This window comes from Cebidichthys violaceus, unplaced genomic scaffold (assembly GCF_023349555.1).
Source record: "Cebidichthys violaceus isolate CVI_PGR_0920_01 unplaced genomic scaffold, fCebVio1.0.p SCAF_19, whole genome shotgun sequence".
In the NCBI taxonomy this organism is placed as follows: domain Eukaryota; kingdom Metazoa; phylum Chordata; class Actinopteri; order Perciformes; family Stichaeidae; genus Cebidichthys; species Cebidichthys violaceus.
This window is the reverse complement of record NW_027176361.1, coordinates 4323304-4339438: the sequence shown is the minus strand read 5'-3', so window position 1 is coordinate 4339438 and position 16135 is coordinate 4323304. Positions and strand designations below refer to the sequence as shown.

General features: G+C 42.3%; 2 protein-coding genes across 3 annotated transcripts; both read right to left on the bottom strand.

Annotated features, from left to right (window-relative positions):
- Positions 1–12: 12 nt before the first annotated feature.
- LOC137874577 (transmembrane protein 272-like) lies at positions 13–4116 on the bottom strand. Its single transcript, XM_068713336.1, has 5 exons — positions 4035–4116; positions 1877–1962; positions 1708–1758; positions 1375–1581; positions 13–928 (listed from the first exon to the last, which is right to left on the bottom strand). The coding sequence occupies exons 2-5, from the start codon at positions 1938–1940 to the stop codon at positions 720–722; spliced, it is 531 nt and encodes a 176-aa protein (XP_068569437.1). The 5' UTR covers positions 1941–1962; positions 4035–4116; the 3' UTR covers positions 13–719.
- A 1920-nt stretch (positions 4117–6036) lies between these two features.
- Positions 6037–14758, bottom strand: si:dkey-19b23.12 (calpain 5-like). 2 transcript variants are annotated; one of them, XM_068713334.1, is made up of 12 exons: positions 12588–14756; positions 10224–10355; positions 9900–10111; positions 9463–9655; positions 9167–9354; positions 8722–8799; positions 8146–8575; positions 7945–8067; positions 7655–7851; positions 6994–7112; positions 6761–6897; positions 6037–6643 (listed from the first exon to the last, which is right to left on the bottom strand). In XM_068713334.1, the coding sequence occupies exons 1-12, from the start codon at positions 12750–12752 to the stop codon at positions 6467–6469; spliced, it is 2151 nt and encodes a 716-aa protein (XP_068569435.1). In that variant the 5' UTR covers positions 12753–14756; the 3' UTR covers positions 6037–6466. The 2 variants fall into 2 exon arrangements, with proteins under 2 accessions (XP_068569435.1, XP_068569436.1); XM_068713335.1 differs by lacking the exon at positions 6037–6643 and having other exon boundaries at positions 6773–6897; positions 7642–7851; positions 12588–14758.
- Between the last annotated feature and the right edge of the window lie 1377 nt (positions 14759–16135).

The following is a 16135-nucleotide window of genomic DNA, read 5'->3' as shown; positions in this document are numbered from 1 at the left end:
TCTTTGGTTGAATCATGGTAAATATACTGTATGTAATCTTAATCATGTTATATAATTTATAGCAATGAAAGTTTACTTTAAGTTAAGCGTTGTGATTCAATGTTACATAATGGAAATCAAAAGCATAAAAAAATAAAATAAAAAAAAAGATGGTTCCCTCTGGAAACATACCACTGCATCAGGCATCATAAAGTATCTTATATGGGCTTATACTGGATAAGAAACCATTGTCTTTTAAAGTACATGGTGGGAAAGATGTGGTATTTGATTGTTTGTTTTATAAAGTTCCATCCTGACACAAGTTATCAAAAAAGTAACAAGGCAAAAACCAGACATTTTATAATTGTATCCTGTTCTCTGTATCAAGTTTAAGCCCAAATCCTGGTTGAACATGTAAACAATACATCTCGTGTGTCTTTTGGACTGGAAGTGAGAGGGGATTCCTACAAACAGAGTGCATTGCAGCTTCTGCAGGAGATAGAAAAAAGGCTCTTTAAAGACATTATTAGTGATCAGTGGTAAAAAAAAAAAATCGACAGCATCTTGGAGTTAAGTGTGTTTCGAAATGAGGCTGTCGAAACAAAGGCTGCGCGACGAGAAGTGCCTCTCGGAGACATGGTAGGCGTTAAAATGAAACTCATTAGTCTTGTGTCGCACTCTATCAACCAATCAACAGCCTCATTAGACGCGTCCCGTCCCCTCGTCGGTTTGTTTCGTCTCTAGACGTCGTCGTCCGCGTCGGCTCGGCCACACAGGCAAAAGCAGAAGAGGACACAGAAGCCGCCGACCAGGGACAGACCCAGCAGGATGTAGACTAAGGTGGTGGTCCAGAAGGCGAACAGGTAGAGCGTCCTGTCGCAGTACGGGCCCGCACTTGTTGCGTTCCTGATGTAGTTGGGCTCGTAAATAGAGTATATCCACACATTACCTATAGGCAAGAAAGAGAAGAGAATAGATATGCTGTTTCTCTATTTAATCCCATTCAATTCATTCATTTTTTGATGTGCTGATAGTAGAGAGATCAATGGTTCATGGCACCACCCAGGGGCCACAGCAGTGTCTAATATGCATCACATGTATCAAAAGATGTAGAATGAACGTCATTGGACTGGTTTCTCAAGCTGGGACTTTTTGAGAACTGAAGGACTGCGTTTCCTTTAAACGTCCTCATTTCCAGTTTTAAACTCCCTTCAGATGTCCACCTTAGAGGTCTGTGTGCAGCCGTGTCCATTCTAAAAAGGCAGTGGGGCTCTCTAGAAGACATAGATGGACATCTAATGGCCAACACGCGTTACTACAACTTGCACTTGTCTTTGGTCGTCGCGCTTCCCTCCCGTGAGCTCTTTTCGTCAGCCCGCCGCTGTTTAAACTCACCAGCTATGAACCAGCAGAAGAGGAACAAAGACGTCAACGAGTTCCAGGTCGTGCAGAATTGACTGAGCAGGTTGGGGGTGCCGTCTTCGGGGGTTCTGGTGCAGGGCAGGCAGGAGAGCACCGACAGCACCAGTCCAAAGACCCCCACCACGATCAGATAGATGGGGATGTAGTGCTGCCGCGGACAGTCATCCAGATGTATTGCACCTGATGGACACGTGGTCGATGACAGGAGATTAGTTCAATTCTGGCTTTCAACATGTTTAAAATATAAGGTTTCAGTGAAACAAATGACACAAATAAAATGTCTGTAAATGTGATTCGCTCACTCACCGATGACAATCTGAGCAACGGGAATGATACAAAATATCAACTTCGAACATGCTGAGAGAAGAAAGAACACATTGAGATGAAAGCGTGGACACCTGCAGCCTCCATTCTGCACATTATTAAAAACTAAATGAAACTATAACAGGGACGTGTATGGTTCAGTTGATCTCACCTAGTATCGGGGTTGGGGGTTGAGGACGGCTGCGGATGCGTCGCATAAGGCCGCTGCTTGACATTATGAGGAATTTGGACGCTCGCCTACAGAGGAAGATCAAGAACTGAGACAGAAGTGCAGACTCAAGGTGCTCACATTGCTCTGCATGCTGAAACAACCTTTTATTCAAAGTGATCTTTTATCGGCCAGAAGACGAGAAGAAAACAAAGGTTTTCAGAATGTTAACATTAGGGGACGAGATGTTGCTCCCATCAAAAGGGAACATCACTGTTTTACAGTAGAGTTCAGATTATCCTTTTATCTAAAAGTTGCAATTAACAGTTGATTAGTCAATTACTCAATTATGCACACAAAACAACCAGCAACTTTTTTTGGATAATCAATTTAAATGTTTGATACATTTTTCAAGCAAAAGTGCCAAAAATGAGCATACATGTTTGGCCGTGGGACTTTATACAAAACAATTTATTTATTAAGAAACTTATCAGCATAATCATCAGCAATGAAAGTAGTTGTCAGTTGCAACAATCTCAGTAGACCGTTGATGGCATGCAGTGACATTGTGTGATATAAGATTCAGCACAGTACTGGGTTTGAAGGAAATTTCAAATCGACCAGCATTTTAAATGGCTAGATTATGAATTGTTTCTTAAATTCTCACGATGAGTAATCTGAATTAGACGTGTAAAATCAGTGGAGTTTCCCTTTAAACATTTAGGGAAACTACTCAAAGAAGTGTCCTAGATTTTACTTGTGTTACATTTATTTTGAAGACCAGGGACGATGCACAGACCCCTCATACGAGCAAGTGGCTGCTCATTAGAGTGATCGAATCTTGGGTCAGGTCAGTTCATTTAGCCACAAGTCAGCCCAGCCTGAATTCAATTTAGTTTTCATGCAACTCCTAATTCTGAAAAATATGATTACACAAGATGTAGTGACATGAACAGGGGGCGGGGAGTGGGTGGGGGTTTTAAACTTTGTGTCATTTCCCCTTCAATGTCTCTGACTGGTCAGCTGAACATTTATTCTGTGAACTCTACTCCAGCACTGTACAACAGAAATAGATTTCAAGATTAGCAATGCTGTTTACGCCAAATTCCTCCCCTGTTATGTCACTTAAAAAATGTTTTCCTCTTCTAGGTGAAGAAACGTGAAAAGTCATCCTCCACATTTGTTATGGACAACAATTAGATACAAAATAGAACGTAGACGCTACAGTATGATTTTATTTTTTCAACTACAGTCAACAAGTTTTTCATTTAATGTAATTTAAGTCCTGGGACTACTTTGTAAAAGCTTCCTTCAGCCCATCGTTGTCTGCACTCGCCTAACGTTTAACATTATCAAACAAAGAAAGATGTTCTCCCTTCACCTTAAAATGGTCCTAAATCGATACAGTACTGTTTTATTAATTAAGTGGTACACGACATGAAGCATCGGCCTTTTTGGGGGGCCTTAATTTGGACTCTGGTCCCTGAGGGCGAGATGCAACAAGTTCCTCAAAAGGTTCCTTCCTGAGGAAGGTTCCTGCGTTTCAAAAAGAGGCTCATCATGATTTTCCCAAATGATGAGCAGATTTTTAGGGCATTCTATTATTTCAAAATGTTTTAAAATAGTGCCTAAAGTGAATAAATCGCCCCTGGACATGAATTGCACACAGTTTGCATTCAAGACGCAGTTTTACGTTCACACAGTACTCGTGTGTACAGCCAAGAGGTTTGACTGCATTCCCAACAAAGCAGGTTTGACCAACAATCTACAACAAGAAACAACCTGTGCGCCACTCCACACTTGTCTGACCACAGACAAGTGTGGAGATGAAACATTGATTGGTTTGTCATTGATTTGTGATTTATGAATGCCATGTCAACATTGTTTTTAAATATTTGGCAGGTCAATACAACTCTGAGCCCTTTGTTTTTTCAGGTCGTCAAACCTGAAACGATAACGTAAGCGGCCTCGCCTTTTATTTCACGCAAACGTTAACCGTTCTCCACCCCACCCCGGTAACACACCGACATCAAGTCAACTTCTGGAGTCTGATCGCGAGTTTAAACAGCAAATGTAACCGCAAAACAAAAAAGAAAGTGTGTAAGTAGTAACGCAATGCGGTGAAAAGTCCCTGTTTGTCGTTTTATTCTCCGACACTTACCTTTGCTTGAGTCGGGAGTTTACCTTCCTCTCTGTGTGTGCGCTGCTGTGACAGCCGCGCCTCGTGAGATACCAAACCTCCACCTCTCGGGAGCGCGCATGCCCAGAGCGGCGTTCACGCGGTCAGCTGATGTGCTCTTACACTAAATAAGCCAAACATTTTAGGCTTAACCCATAACAATATATCATTTTTGCAACTCATTATAGGTTTTATGTGTAAAACTGAAAAGTATTACATAATAAGATAATCAAGTAACGCAGAAGAACTTCAATTGTACTTTAACGTTGAGAGTGAACATACTTCGTTACTTTCCAACCCTGATATTTCTTTACAAACATGGGTCTGTCTTCCACATGTAAGTTATATTGTTGATAAAAATGTGGATGTTTAAAGCAGTGATTACCAACCGGAGGACAAGATAACTAAAGAATCCAGCATAAATAAATACACATGTCTGTTAGACCAAACTATTTCAGACTTTTATCTAAGGTTTTTCTTTTTTATTTAATGAAATGTTGCATATATTCCTCTTTGAGAGGCATCTAAAAGCTCTTTAAATTAAAACGATTTATTTGTATTATTTAACTGCTCAAGTTTTCATTTCCACATTAAGGCTATTTCCTGTGATGAGGTGTCACACATAAACTACATGCTAAAAAGGTTGGGAACTATACATACAAAGCTTATAGTTTTCCATTTCTGTACTCCTGCAGTTAAAATGAGAAGAGTGTTTCACAGCTGTGGTACATCTGAGCCCTTGAGGACGTTTTAGTGTTTATTCAGTGAAATAGTGTTTAAACTCGCCCAGGCCCCCGGCCCGGTGGCTGCTCCATGTTGTTTCTTAGCACAACATTTTGTTTATATTTGTGGATTTCTTTGTTTAGTGTTTATTTTTTAAATGAAACACTGAATAAATCCTCTCTTCTAGTCATTTGTCTTTGTTTCATAAAATAGTTACAGGCTACTTTAAATCTAATTCTGCTCTAATAATAGTAATTGTTGTATACATACAGTATATGTATGCAAAATTGTTAATTGTCATGCACCAGCTGGTGTTTTGCTTGAAATCGGGACAGTTTATGGTCCTGGATGTGTTGACAGCGTTGAGGAGCTGGTACTGCAAAATGCCGTTTTCAAGGCATTTGCTAATCATGTTATTGTGATGGACTTCTTTAGGAATGAAGAGATTCATTTTTTTTTATTAAGAATGGCAAAAGAAATATCTAACCTGTAAAAGTAATACAGTGGAATGCAGATAGATGAATAAATCTAAATAAAGTATCACAGAATATTTGTACAAAAGTACAAAATATGAAGCCTTGTAAAAACTGTAGCTGTTAAAAACTTGATTTAGGGCAACATAAAGCACAGGTAATGTTACGTTAAGATCACTTTAAAAAGCAGCACTTAAATAAGGATAATCAAACACTGCCAAATGAGAGCAGATAAAGGCTGAAGGAGCCTTTTATCTTAGCTTTACAGTTTGCATTAACAGAGGTGTGGCCACATACAGTAGCGGCTGCACAGTTGGTATGATCTTCCTGAATGTTGTCAGCTGCAGTAATGTTACAGTTTATCGCCGTAATCTCCATATCGTCAAAGTTAGAAAATATGAAAACATATTTTGTAAATGTTGTGCTATTTTCTGTATGTGAGTCGTATTAAATAATAACTCAAAATATCTCAAAATGCAACATGTCCGTCTTTGATTCTTTGGCTTTTTGCAATGAAAAGTTCAAAGCTAACGGTTGAATTTTTATGTATTTTAAGACGATCACCCTCACAAGGGTGCACATTGTCCGACTACTGATTTCAGTCTTGTCTAATTGTAAAAAGATATGAGGCCATCTGAGGTCAGCAACATTGAATGAAGAGACTCTCTGGGCTGAATGTGAAAGTGTTCCTCAAATAGGTATTTCAAATGTGAAGTCTATAAAATGATTTCCATCATTTAAATCCTGCAATATTTTATATTTAGCCATAATAAAAATGACAAAACTCGCACTGTGTTAATTATTTAATCATTAGAAAATGTTTTCATAACACATATGCAAATGTGATGTTGTACATTTACATTCAAGCACATGAACAAGATGAATAATTTGAAAAATCATGTGACACTTTTAATGACAGCAACAGCAAGAAGACACATGACAAAAACAACAGCAATAATATTAAATATAATAGCACACAAAGTTATTTTGGCAGCAGTTTGAAATTTCCTTTTGATATAGACTGCTGAAGTCATGACGGATGCCCACCTTCACGTCTGACCAGCAGATCACCACAGAGCATATACAGTGAATAGTGAAATACTCGACACGCCTTTGACTTCATCCGTAAAGTTTTCGCTTTTATTAGTTCGTCCATCAACTCCTTCCTTGGAGGAACGTCGGTTGCCATGCATCGATGAACGATGACGACACTGTTCGTCACAAGTCTGTGAGGCAGACGCTGGAGGACGTCTCAACGTAGACGCACCCTCGGCATCCTGAACGCGATTGGCCGCCTCGCAGATCGATCACGTGGCTCCGATTCCTCTCGGACTCTGCCGTCTGGAGTCGAGCCTCGCCGAGCACGCAGTCCCACAGCCGACCCCTGCTCCACAACTGCACACAAGACAGGGTTGACTGTGTGTGTGTGTGTGTGTGTGTGTGTGTGTGTGTGTGAGTGAGTGTGAGTGTGCGTGTGAGAGAGAAAGAGAGAGGAATATGGATTGGTCAAACCTCAATAGAGATGGGTGTGCCGGGGTATCTCCTGTAGAAAACAGCTCTGAGGTTGAACTCGGGGTTTCCCTCCGCCTTGAAAACTTGCGTCCTAATGGTGTCATTCTCACACCGCACTATGGCATAAACATCTGGAGCTGTGGATCACAACACACACACACAACACGGCAGGGTGTAAAGAAGGAGCAAGAGAAGAAGTAGGCCTGCAACCACAAACACGGTGCCCTCTCCACCTGTCTGTTTGGGAAGGCCGAGTCCTGAAGCCCTGCGGAGGTGGACTGTGGTCACCACAGCGGGTTGAGGTAGAAAACACTGGAAGACAGAGGGAGACGGCAAATCCTCCCTCAATTCCCTACACACACAAAAAAGATGGAACAAAAGGAGGATGGGCATGAGGGTTCAGTTAAATCAAAAGCAAGAAACATACTGTTCCTGTAAAAGTAAAGGAATTATTACAGTTTCTTTGTGTGGTGATTCTTTTTATTCTTAATATTTGTTCCCACTTTATATGTTTATTTGTTGCATCATTTTGTGTTCCTGGTTTTCATTTCCACAGTATAAAAATACTAGAATAATGAATCTATGTAAAATCTACATCACGCACTCTTGCAATAAGGTATACATTTTGAAATGAATGCACTGAATCGTTGCAAACTTATCTAATACCATAATCATTTCCTCTTTAATGTATGAATGTGTTCCATGTGTTGTTTCAAACATTTGGGATAAAATCATTTAGGAAGATTTCTCACAGCAGAAAAACAGTTGTGTTTGGAATACAAATTCAAAACGAACAAAAACAAGGATGTCACGTTACGTTGACGCAGCATCTTGTTGAAGCTAATTTCATGAGCATAAGAAGTTGTTTGTCACACACTAACATCTGTGACAGACCTGAGTCTGACATGGGAATGGCAGAAGAGGCGTAGCAGGAAGCGTCCTGTGACGCCCGGCAGGAAGGTGGTGGGCAGCACGACGTAGCGCCCTGGAGCCAGAGTCCCCCTCAGCGTCACACTGCGGGAGTCCATGTACACCGAGCTGGCCGCCTGCTCCACCACACACTGCACCCGGCTGCAGCGGTTCACCTCCACCTGGTGCCACGGCAAGGCAGCGGGGGAAATCATTATTTCTGTGAGATCTGAAAAAAAAGTCTTTGTTTACATTTCGGACGGTGAACCGCTCACCTTCAGCACCTCGAAGCCAATAGGCAGGTTATCTCCTCCTCCATCTTTCCTCTGTATCCTCCTGTCCGCCTGCTGCAGACAGATGAGCACCTCCTGCTCTTTGCCTCTCACCTCAAACATGAACTAGAGAGTCAGAAAGAAAAAACATGTTAAAAGAATCCATGCACTCATCATGTAGAAGAGTTTCCACTTCAGTTTTACCTGTGGATTGTGCAGGAAAGTGTCTCTGTGGTTGATGCATCCTCCACATCGACTCCTCTTATCCATCTGTGTCTCCCATCCTCCCACCTCTCCACCGTTGTCTTCCTTTGTCACCTTTTTCACAGCCTTCTCTCGCTCACACTTTCCTCCTTCCCCTCCCTTCTTCGGCTGACTCTCCCCAAGTCTGGCCTCCTTCCAGTTACCTCGCTGCTTGGTCACTCCGGGTTTGGCGTTGTTCTTCCCCAAGCTCAGCGCGTGGTTGCTGTGGAAGACGGCGGACGGAGGGGTCCCCGTAGTAGTGGGGGCACGAGCCCACTCTCCATAGCGACGCACTTCCCTCCAGTGAGAGCTCGGCCACAGCAGAGCCCTCTCCACCAGCCGGCACACCACCACGTCTGTGAAGTAGTGACAGAAATCCTCCAAATCCATCCTGAGGAACAGGAGAGGAAATTCATTTGCAGGAGAATAACAGGACATTTGTGTGAAGAATCAGCAAGATTTCAATCATGCTACATGACCACTTTTAGTCTTTCCATGCTGAGGTATGAGGTAAAATAATAAAGCATGAAAATCTACCAGAACTCCCCAACATCTCGGACAATCAGGCCCGTCTTTTCCCTCTCTGCGCGACTCATCTGTTGCCACTGCTGCGACCTGCAGGGGGCGTGCAAGGAGAATAATGCCAAAGGCAGCAGGGGAATTAAAAAGCAGAGCTGCAGGGTTCAACACACTGCAAATGACATGTGAAAAGTACAAGTAGCGTTTCAACTTCTGGAACCCTTTATAGGTCCATTTTGGCCATTTTCAGAGTTTCTCAGACTTTCATAATGCAAATGGCAGATGTCTCTTGTAAAACAATTCCGACACTATTGTAAAATGTCGGAAATTGAAATTATAAAATGTTGTAAAAACAGACCGACGCGGTTAAACTCTCCCACAGCTCCAGCAAAACGTATGATGCACTCAGCAGCAGTCGGACATGTGGCAGGGGAAGCCAGCGCAGAGTTCAAAGTACCCTCACCCCTGACTCCAGGCACCCGTCCAGTGTGTGGTCCCCCACGGGTTCCTCATGCGCACCATGAAGAGTCGGGACTTCCAGCCCGGCACCGTCTCTCCGAGCCTCACCTTCCTCACTGCTGTGATCCCGTAGGCGTGTCCTCGCACCAGGCCACAGTCCAACACCGACTCCACTGTCTCCCCCTCTGCTGGCTGAGAAATAATACATACAACAATGCATTCAACTTATCTGAGTCGCTGCATTTCTGGCACATCGTGCATCTCTTTTGCTTGAAGATACTCCGAGATACTGGGCTCTACCCGTATGGAGCAGGTGATGAGGGCTTTACGTTCATGAGCCTTAGCTAATGTCTGGAAGAACGCCCTCCTCTGATCGCTGTGCAGGCTGAGGGCCTCACGATCCATGCTGAGGGGCTCCGAAACCCCGCCGGTGAAGTCGATTAGTGCCTCTGTAGTGTTTCCTCCCTCCAGGGCCTCGTAGCAGCCGTTTAGCCTGGAGAGTAACCAGATAGATTGACTGAATGATTCATAACATTACGCTCTTCTCCCTTTCCCATGTCTCACTCCACAGGTGTTTGTTTGTGGTGGAAACTAGAGCATTTGCGCATGTTGCTAAGGTGGGTGCCGATGTGCTTCCACGGTTGATATGGCACATGGGGCTGGTAGGGCTTTAGTAGCTGGCTGAGACTAGACTGAATCCTAAAGAGGGGAGGAATCTACAATTCTAGAGTTCTTACTTGGCGTAGGCCTTTTCCAGCAGGGCGCTCCAAAACTCTCGTGGTGTGGCCGAGCGGCAGAAGAGCAGCACTCCGTCCGCGCTGACCGGCAGACGGTCGTCCACAACGACGTCCATCCAACGGCCGAGTCTCCAGAACCGGAAATGGAAGATGCCTGCGTACAGGTCGAGATGCTTCGGATTCCACTCCTGGCCCACATGGTCTGGGATCACCTGGGGAGGAGGCGAGGTGGGAGATGAGATGAAGCCGTGAGGGAAAGAAAAGAGGATTGGAAAAGAAAGAAGAAAAAGCGAAAAGGACGACAGAGGAACACAAATACTCAACCTTCTTCCACAGAGATGGCTCAGATGCTAAGCAGGAAATGGCAGCCACCATCCAGCAGTTACCCAGACTGCCTTGGTGCAAGTCACGAGTGCTGATGCCGTCAACAAACAGACGGGGGTCCTTACATATCTCCTGTGGTGTGTTTAGAGGAAAGAGACTTCAAGTTTTGGCTTATTTATAAATCAAACAGACAAGGAGAAACATTAGCATTCATTTGAAGTCATATTTTTGGTCACCTGACACATGGAAGTCTAATATTCTGTCTCCCTTTCGCTCCATTTGCTCTCCAGATATCTGGCTGCTATATGCTACAGAACGTCCGCTATAGTCGCTCACTTCTGTTATTTGGTTCTGTATAGTGTACAATGGGTTTTAAAATCCAGCTGCCTGCCGCTGCATGAAATAATGCTTATGAGAGTGGTGAGACTGAACTAAAATGAGATAAAGTTGCGGGTCAGAAAACCCCAAAATCGCTCCGTAGACCTGAGGGGAACTGCAGAGTCAGGTGGTAATTCTCTGTGTGTTTTACCCCTTTCACTTGGCACATTTGATCCACTGTTGACATATAAACATTGAGGATACAGCAGCTTTGAACAAACTTTGGTTAATGATTGCAGCAGTTAGTAGTGTCAGTGTTGCTCGAGGCCTGTGAGTGTCAGAGCACTGCTGAGGAGACAGATCCTGTCTGTGTGGATCTGTTGATCAGGGTCAGGTGACAGTGGAGGTGCCGCTGGACACACAAATACACACTCAGTGGTCCCAACTTCATTAAATGTAACTCCAGACAAGATATGAACCTTCCTTGTGATGATATCAACTTCATAACAAGTAAGAGGCCACCTAGATTAGGAAGTTAATGGGAAGTTATAGAGTGAGTCCATGCTGTTTCTGTGTGTGTGTGTGTGTGTGTGTGTGTGTGTGCGTGTGCGTGTGTGTGCGTGTGTGTGCGACAGATGTCACCCTATCATCCGACTCCCTGTTGATACACGCTTAAAATACCTGAGTGTAGCATTAGGAACACAATACCATTAACCGTTTCTCTTCTGCCCTGAATCAACAAATTAATCACCAACATGGTTTCACATTAAGAGCGCTGAAGGTTTGGCCCTCACACTGAATGAACTTCATGAACTACCGAACAAAATACACGAGCATTTCTGAATATGGAGATGAATTAGGACCAATTCATAGCATCTGTAGGTCTTCAAAAGTCTATAAAAGCATTGCGTTTCTAAAAAACTAAAATAAGGCTTTTCGCAAGTATTACAATTTTCATTTATATACGTTGTAAGTATTTTTGCACATTTTACTACTTGCAAATACAGCTATAACTTATTATGTTTAATCGGTTAATTCCTCAGTCAGTGATCGGCATGGGTCCCGGTCACATTATTGATTAATTTACTAGGAATTGTTGTATAAACAACTGGGAAGTACAAAAACAATTTATTTTATTTTATGCACATAATTGATGATTGTTGGCTTTGTTGGCCCTACTGGTTTTCAGTCATTCTTTCACCAGTATGACAGTGAGAAATGTATTACATTGCATGGTCTTTAGAAGGCTTGAATTTAATTTGGTGAAGAAATGCAAAAACTAAGATTTCTTTTTTCTTTTTTCTTTTAGAGAAAAAGCTTTGGGGATTAGACTTAATTGTATGTACATTTGTGTGACCCTTCCAAAATAATTGAAAAGACAAATGACAGAGTTTGTGACACAAATGCTCATTTTGACTCATTTTGAAGTCTTTATCACACTTCTTCACTGTATAATGGCACTTTGTTGTTTATACATGCATAATCCATTTCCTAACAAGTCCTTGCACTATTGTATTTTGGTTTTTGGCCATTGACACTGGACAATAAATAATTTAACCTTGACTTTAAACGCCCACTTCATCGGCCCCATTAAAGGCTCTTGCTGAAGCAACAATAAACACTGATACACAGCTGCACCCATCTCAACACTGGGCTAAAAACACCTGGGCTATTTAAATTGGCTGCTGCTTTTTCTGAACTCAGCTGTACACACGCACACACACACACACACACACACACATACACACACACCAATAGAGTGGTCCATCGGCATCCCACACCACTCAAGGTCTCACTGTCTGACGCCTCTCCTATAATAGAAAGTACTTTAATTAAATCTAATCTGATGGAAACGTGGCATGCTGCTCCGGCCTCTCGATTTAGATGAGGGAGGAGAGGAGATATATTTGTAAAATAACTCTTTGCTGTTGTTTGAACTGGTTTGAACTACCAACATGTGGCAATGCGGACTGGTAAAAATAATAATTCAGAAATCTATTTAATACAATTTCGGGGAAGAGCTTCTCCCTTCGCGTCAACACTCACCGTCGGCCTCTTCCAGGTCAGTCCCGGCGGGGACTCCCTCTTGTAGAAGAGGGACTGTGCGGTGGCGGGGAACAGGGGATCCTTGAAGAGCGCGCCTCGACGCAGGCAGGACCGCCTCAGCTTGTGAAAGCTTTGACCCTGGAAATTGTTCACTCGTTCGGGCATTGCGGCTGGAGAGGAGAGGCTTTAGGACGGGTGGAAAGAAGATGAGGAATGGGACAGATGAATAGTTTATATGGAAATGAGCATGGAGCAGCATAGAGTTACACTGTCAGCATATTCAAATAAAAACAGCAATGTGTCAAAGTAAAAGACAGAGGAATTGCACCTGTAAAAAAAGAACAGGAGACAGTTATTCAAACATCAGCGTCTTTAGTCATAATGTTGTTTGTTTTACTGAAGGAACGAGAGGCTCATTTGTCAACTTGCCTTAACACTGATTATCTTTGTTTGCATAGTTAATCACAAGACAAACATTCAGTGTGCTAATATGCTGGTGAGTAACATGTTTTATGGCTGAATGAATCAACATCAGTCAGCAAAATACATAAGCTGGGTTGACTAATATTGTAAACACAGAAGTAATATATCCGTTATAGCTTTTGAATAAAAAAAACTATATTTAAATTGCCTAAAATAGTTAAACTCCACTTAAAATATGAAAGCCAGTGGACATCTAAAGGGTTACATAGCTCATAGCTGAGGTAGCTGGAGGTCCTGCAGGGTCTGTGTGTGTGTGTGTGTGTGTGTGTGTGTGTGTGTGTGTGTGTGTGTGTGTGTGTGTGTGTGTGTGTGTGTGTGTGTGTTGAGGGGATAGGGTGAGGGCAGCAGTAAGGTAATGCTGCCGTTTTAGTCATCAGTGATATGAACTGCTGGGGTCCCTGAGTCAGCAGCGTGTGTGTGTATATGAGCATCAACTGGTGTGTGTGTCGACGAGAGTATGCCAGGTGTGTGTGTGTGTGTGTGTGTGTGTGTGTGTGTGTGTGTGTGTGTGTGTGTTGATGGCAGGGTCAACTGAGGGTCTTGCTGTGCAGAGAGGGAAAACAGAGACGAAACCTTGCAGGAGCTTGGGTCTGCAGATACCTCACAGGTCAGTGTCGTCAATTATCAGCGAGGTTTTGCTTTTCCTGTATCATATTTATGCAGAGAGACGGATAAACAGGAGGAAAACATATGAAGGTAACACTCGTTCACGATCTATGATTAATTAAAGCATAAGAAATTCATGACACAAATGCAGAGACCAAATGTAAAAGAAAATCACTTAAAATCGAATAGACCATCAATTATGAATGATACGTCACAGTTAAGTAAAATATATTAATTCATATGTTATTTACATTTTTGTTTTTGCGCGTCTTAAACACATCTAGCTGCAATTGTCCAGAAATTGTTTTTCTTGGACGTCGTCATATTTGTTGGTTTAGTTTGGTTCATTTTCAGGAAACATTCATGATGTTGCCAAGACTCTATTGTGTGTACAATAAAGATATCTATTAATTAGCACTTGTTTTTGTTCATTGCTTTTCATTTTACTCGTACTGTGTATTAATTTTTAAAATGTATGTCTTTTATTTAATTTGCTGTGTGATGTTTTGGCCTGTTTGTTTTTGCTGCGCTGCAAGGAAAAGTTCCCATACGAGACAATAAAGAGTGAACTGAACATGTAAATACACGGTGCTAACACAGAGCATGCTTACAGGCCGCTTCATAGCTTGTGGAAGAAGAGAGGACTCTTTCGTTGTTTCACGAAGCTCCAGCATGAGAAGCTTTTATCCACTTAAAGCTTTTTTGTTGACTAAAGAATGATTTAACTCGCAGTTAACAATTATAAATTGATGGTTCTGTTAATTCACAACTACAACTAAAGATACAAGAAACGATTCTTTAATAACTATACATTATTTTAAAGTTCATAATACAAGTTTGACATCACACATTACTGATCTACACATCCTCTGGCAGCATCAGAAACATTAGACAATATATTATTAATATGCATATATAGACAAATATTATTGTGTATTAAAAGGGCTTTGAGTGATAGACTGTTCCAGTAATGTGGGTTTATTGCTGCCATTCAGTTTATATTTAGATTATTAGTGACCTTATTCTATCATTATTAGCAGCATTAGATTGTGATATGTCACTGGTTATACATTAGAGAGGTGTATCCCATTTTTATATTATAGACTGCAGGTAAATATCTATTACCTTAAAGTCAGACTAGAAGTTTATCCACTTGCGTTCCTGAGATGAAACTAAGCTCCTGGACCATGTCCTCCTTCGGTCACTGAGGGAATCCTAATTTATCCGATGCAATACAAAATGGCACAAATCACCAGCATTTGTCATCTCATTCTTCTTGTTCTTCTTTGTGCCAGAGTCAGCTGTTAAGAGCTGAGAGACACTTTCTCCTTCTGTCCTCTAAATCTGTCGGGAGCGTCCGACTCATTCCCTCCGGACACTTAACCCAGTGACATGTGAGAGATTTGTTTCACTGGACCTGGATGGAAACAAAATATGAAATCATAAAAAAAATATAAGAAAACTACTCTATGAATAAAGCTGCAGGGTAAAAAGTACAGCTTGATGTGAGCACTGCAAGTTCCCTGACACCATCCATTATGAGTGTGTGTGTGTGTGTGTGTGTGTGTGTGTGTGTGTGTGTGTGTGTGTGTGTGTGTGTGTGTGTGTGTGTGTGTGTGTATATAGGCCTACTTAACAGCCTCTGAGTGTGTGTGTGTGTCCATGTGCATACAGCCTTGACTTACAGCGCAGGGTGACACTGCTGTAACTGTATCCCCCTCCACACAGACAATAGACAGACAGTCACCTCGCTAAGACAACACACAATTATAGCCATGGAAGCCAGTAACACACCACAGTTACTGCAGTTACTCTTGAGTTTCAGACACTTAAGATGAACACTTTATCCTCTGACGCCTGTGTGAAAACTGTTCTGCAGCTGGAGAACATAAACAAATATTTTTGAAGGAGTGTGTGTGTGCGTGTGCGTGTGCGTGTGCGTGTGTGTGTGCATATGTGTGTCACTCACTTCTGGTTGGTGAGTGAGCTTCTTCTTTTCCTTCCCTCGTATCGTACAGCTTTTCTGTTCTGTCCTCATGTGGTCCACACTTCCCCTCTCTCCTATGTTTTCTGTCTTATCTTTTTGGTCTCCCCTCTTCCCTCCTCTCCCCTCCTCTCTATCTTCTCCCGCACAGACTCCTCGGGTATCTGTTGACTGTCGAGTGTGTTTCCCCTGACACCTGAGAAACCAAGAGGCACGTGCCTTCTATTTTAACCACCTCGCTGCCAAATGACAAGCTAATTATCCCCCCATTCCTGTGTGATCGACCCGCAGCAGCAACTCAGGGCTGATAAATTAGAAATCCTGTTTCAGCTGAATGCCTTTTGTGAGGAACAAAAGAAGACAATTCATCATGATTGAAAAGCAGTTGACATAGCAACATGTAAATAAAGGGAAATAGCACAATTAGTATCAAAACCTCAAATTAATAAAAGTGTCTTATTGTCCATATATTTCA

Excerpts from the sequence above, each read along its gene's own strand:
- LOC137874577 (XM_068713336.1), bottom strand. The coding sequence starts at position 1,940 with ATGTCAAGCAGCGGCCTTATGCGACGCATCCGCAGCCGTCCTCAACCC. Across the intron at positions 1,582-1,707 it reads CGTTGCTCAGATTGTCATCG|GTGCAATACATCTGGATGAC; the intron begins GTGAGTGAGCGA and ends CGTGTCCATCAG. Across the intron at positions 929-1,374 it reads CTTCTGCTGGTTCATAGCTG|GTAATGTGTGGATATACTCT; the intron begins GTGAGTTTAAAC and ends TCTTGCCTATAG.
- si:dkey-19b23.12 (XM_068713334.1), bottom strand. The coding sequence starts at position 12,752 with ATGCCCGAACGAGTGAACAATTTCCAGGGTCAAAGCTTTCACAAGCTG. Across the intron at positions 10,356-12,587 it reads TGACCTGGAAGAGGCCGACG|GAGATATGTAAGGACCCCCG; the intron begins GTGAGTGTTGAC and ends AACACACCACAG. Across the intron at positions 7,113-7,654 it reads CATTCCCATGTCAGACTCAG|GGAATTGAGGGAGGATTTGC; the intron begins GTCTGTCACAGA and ends TTGTGTGTGTAG.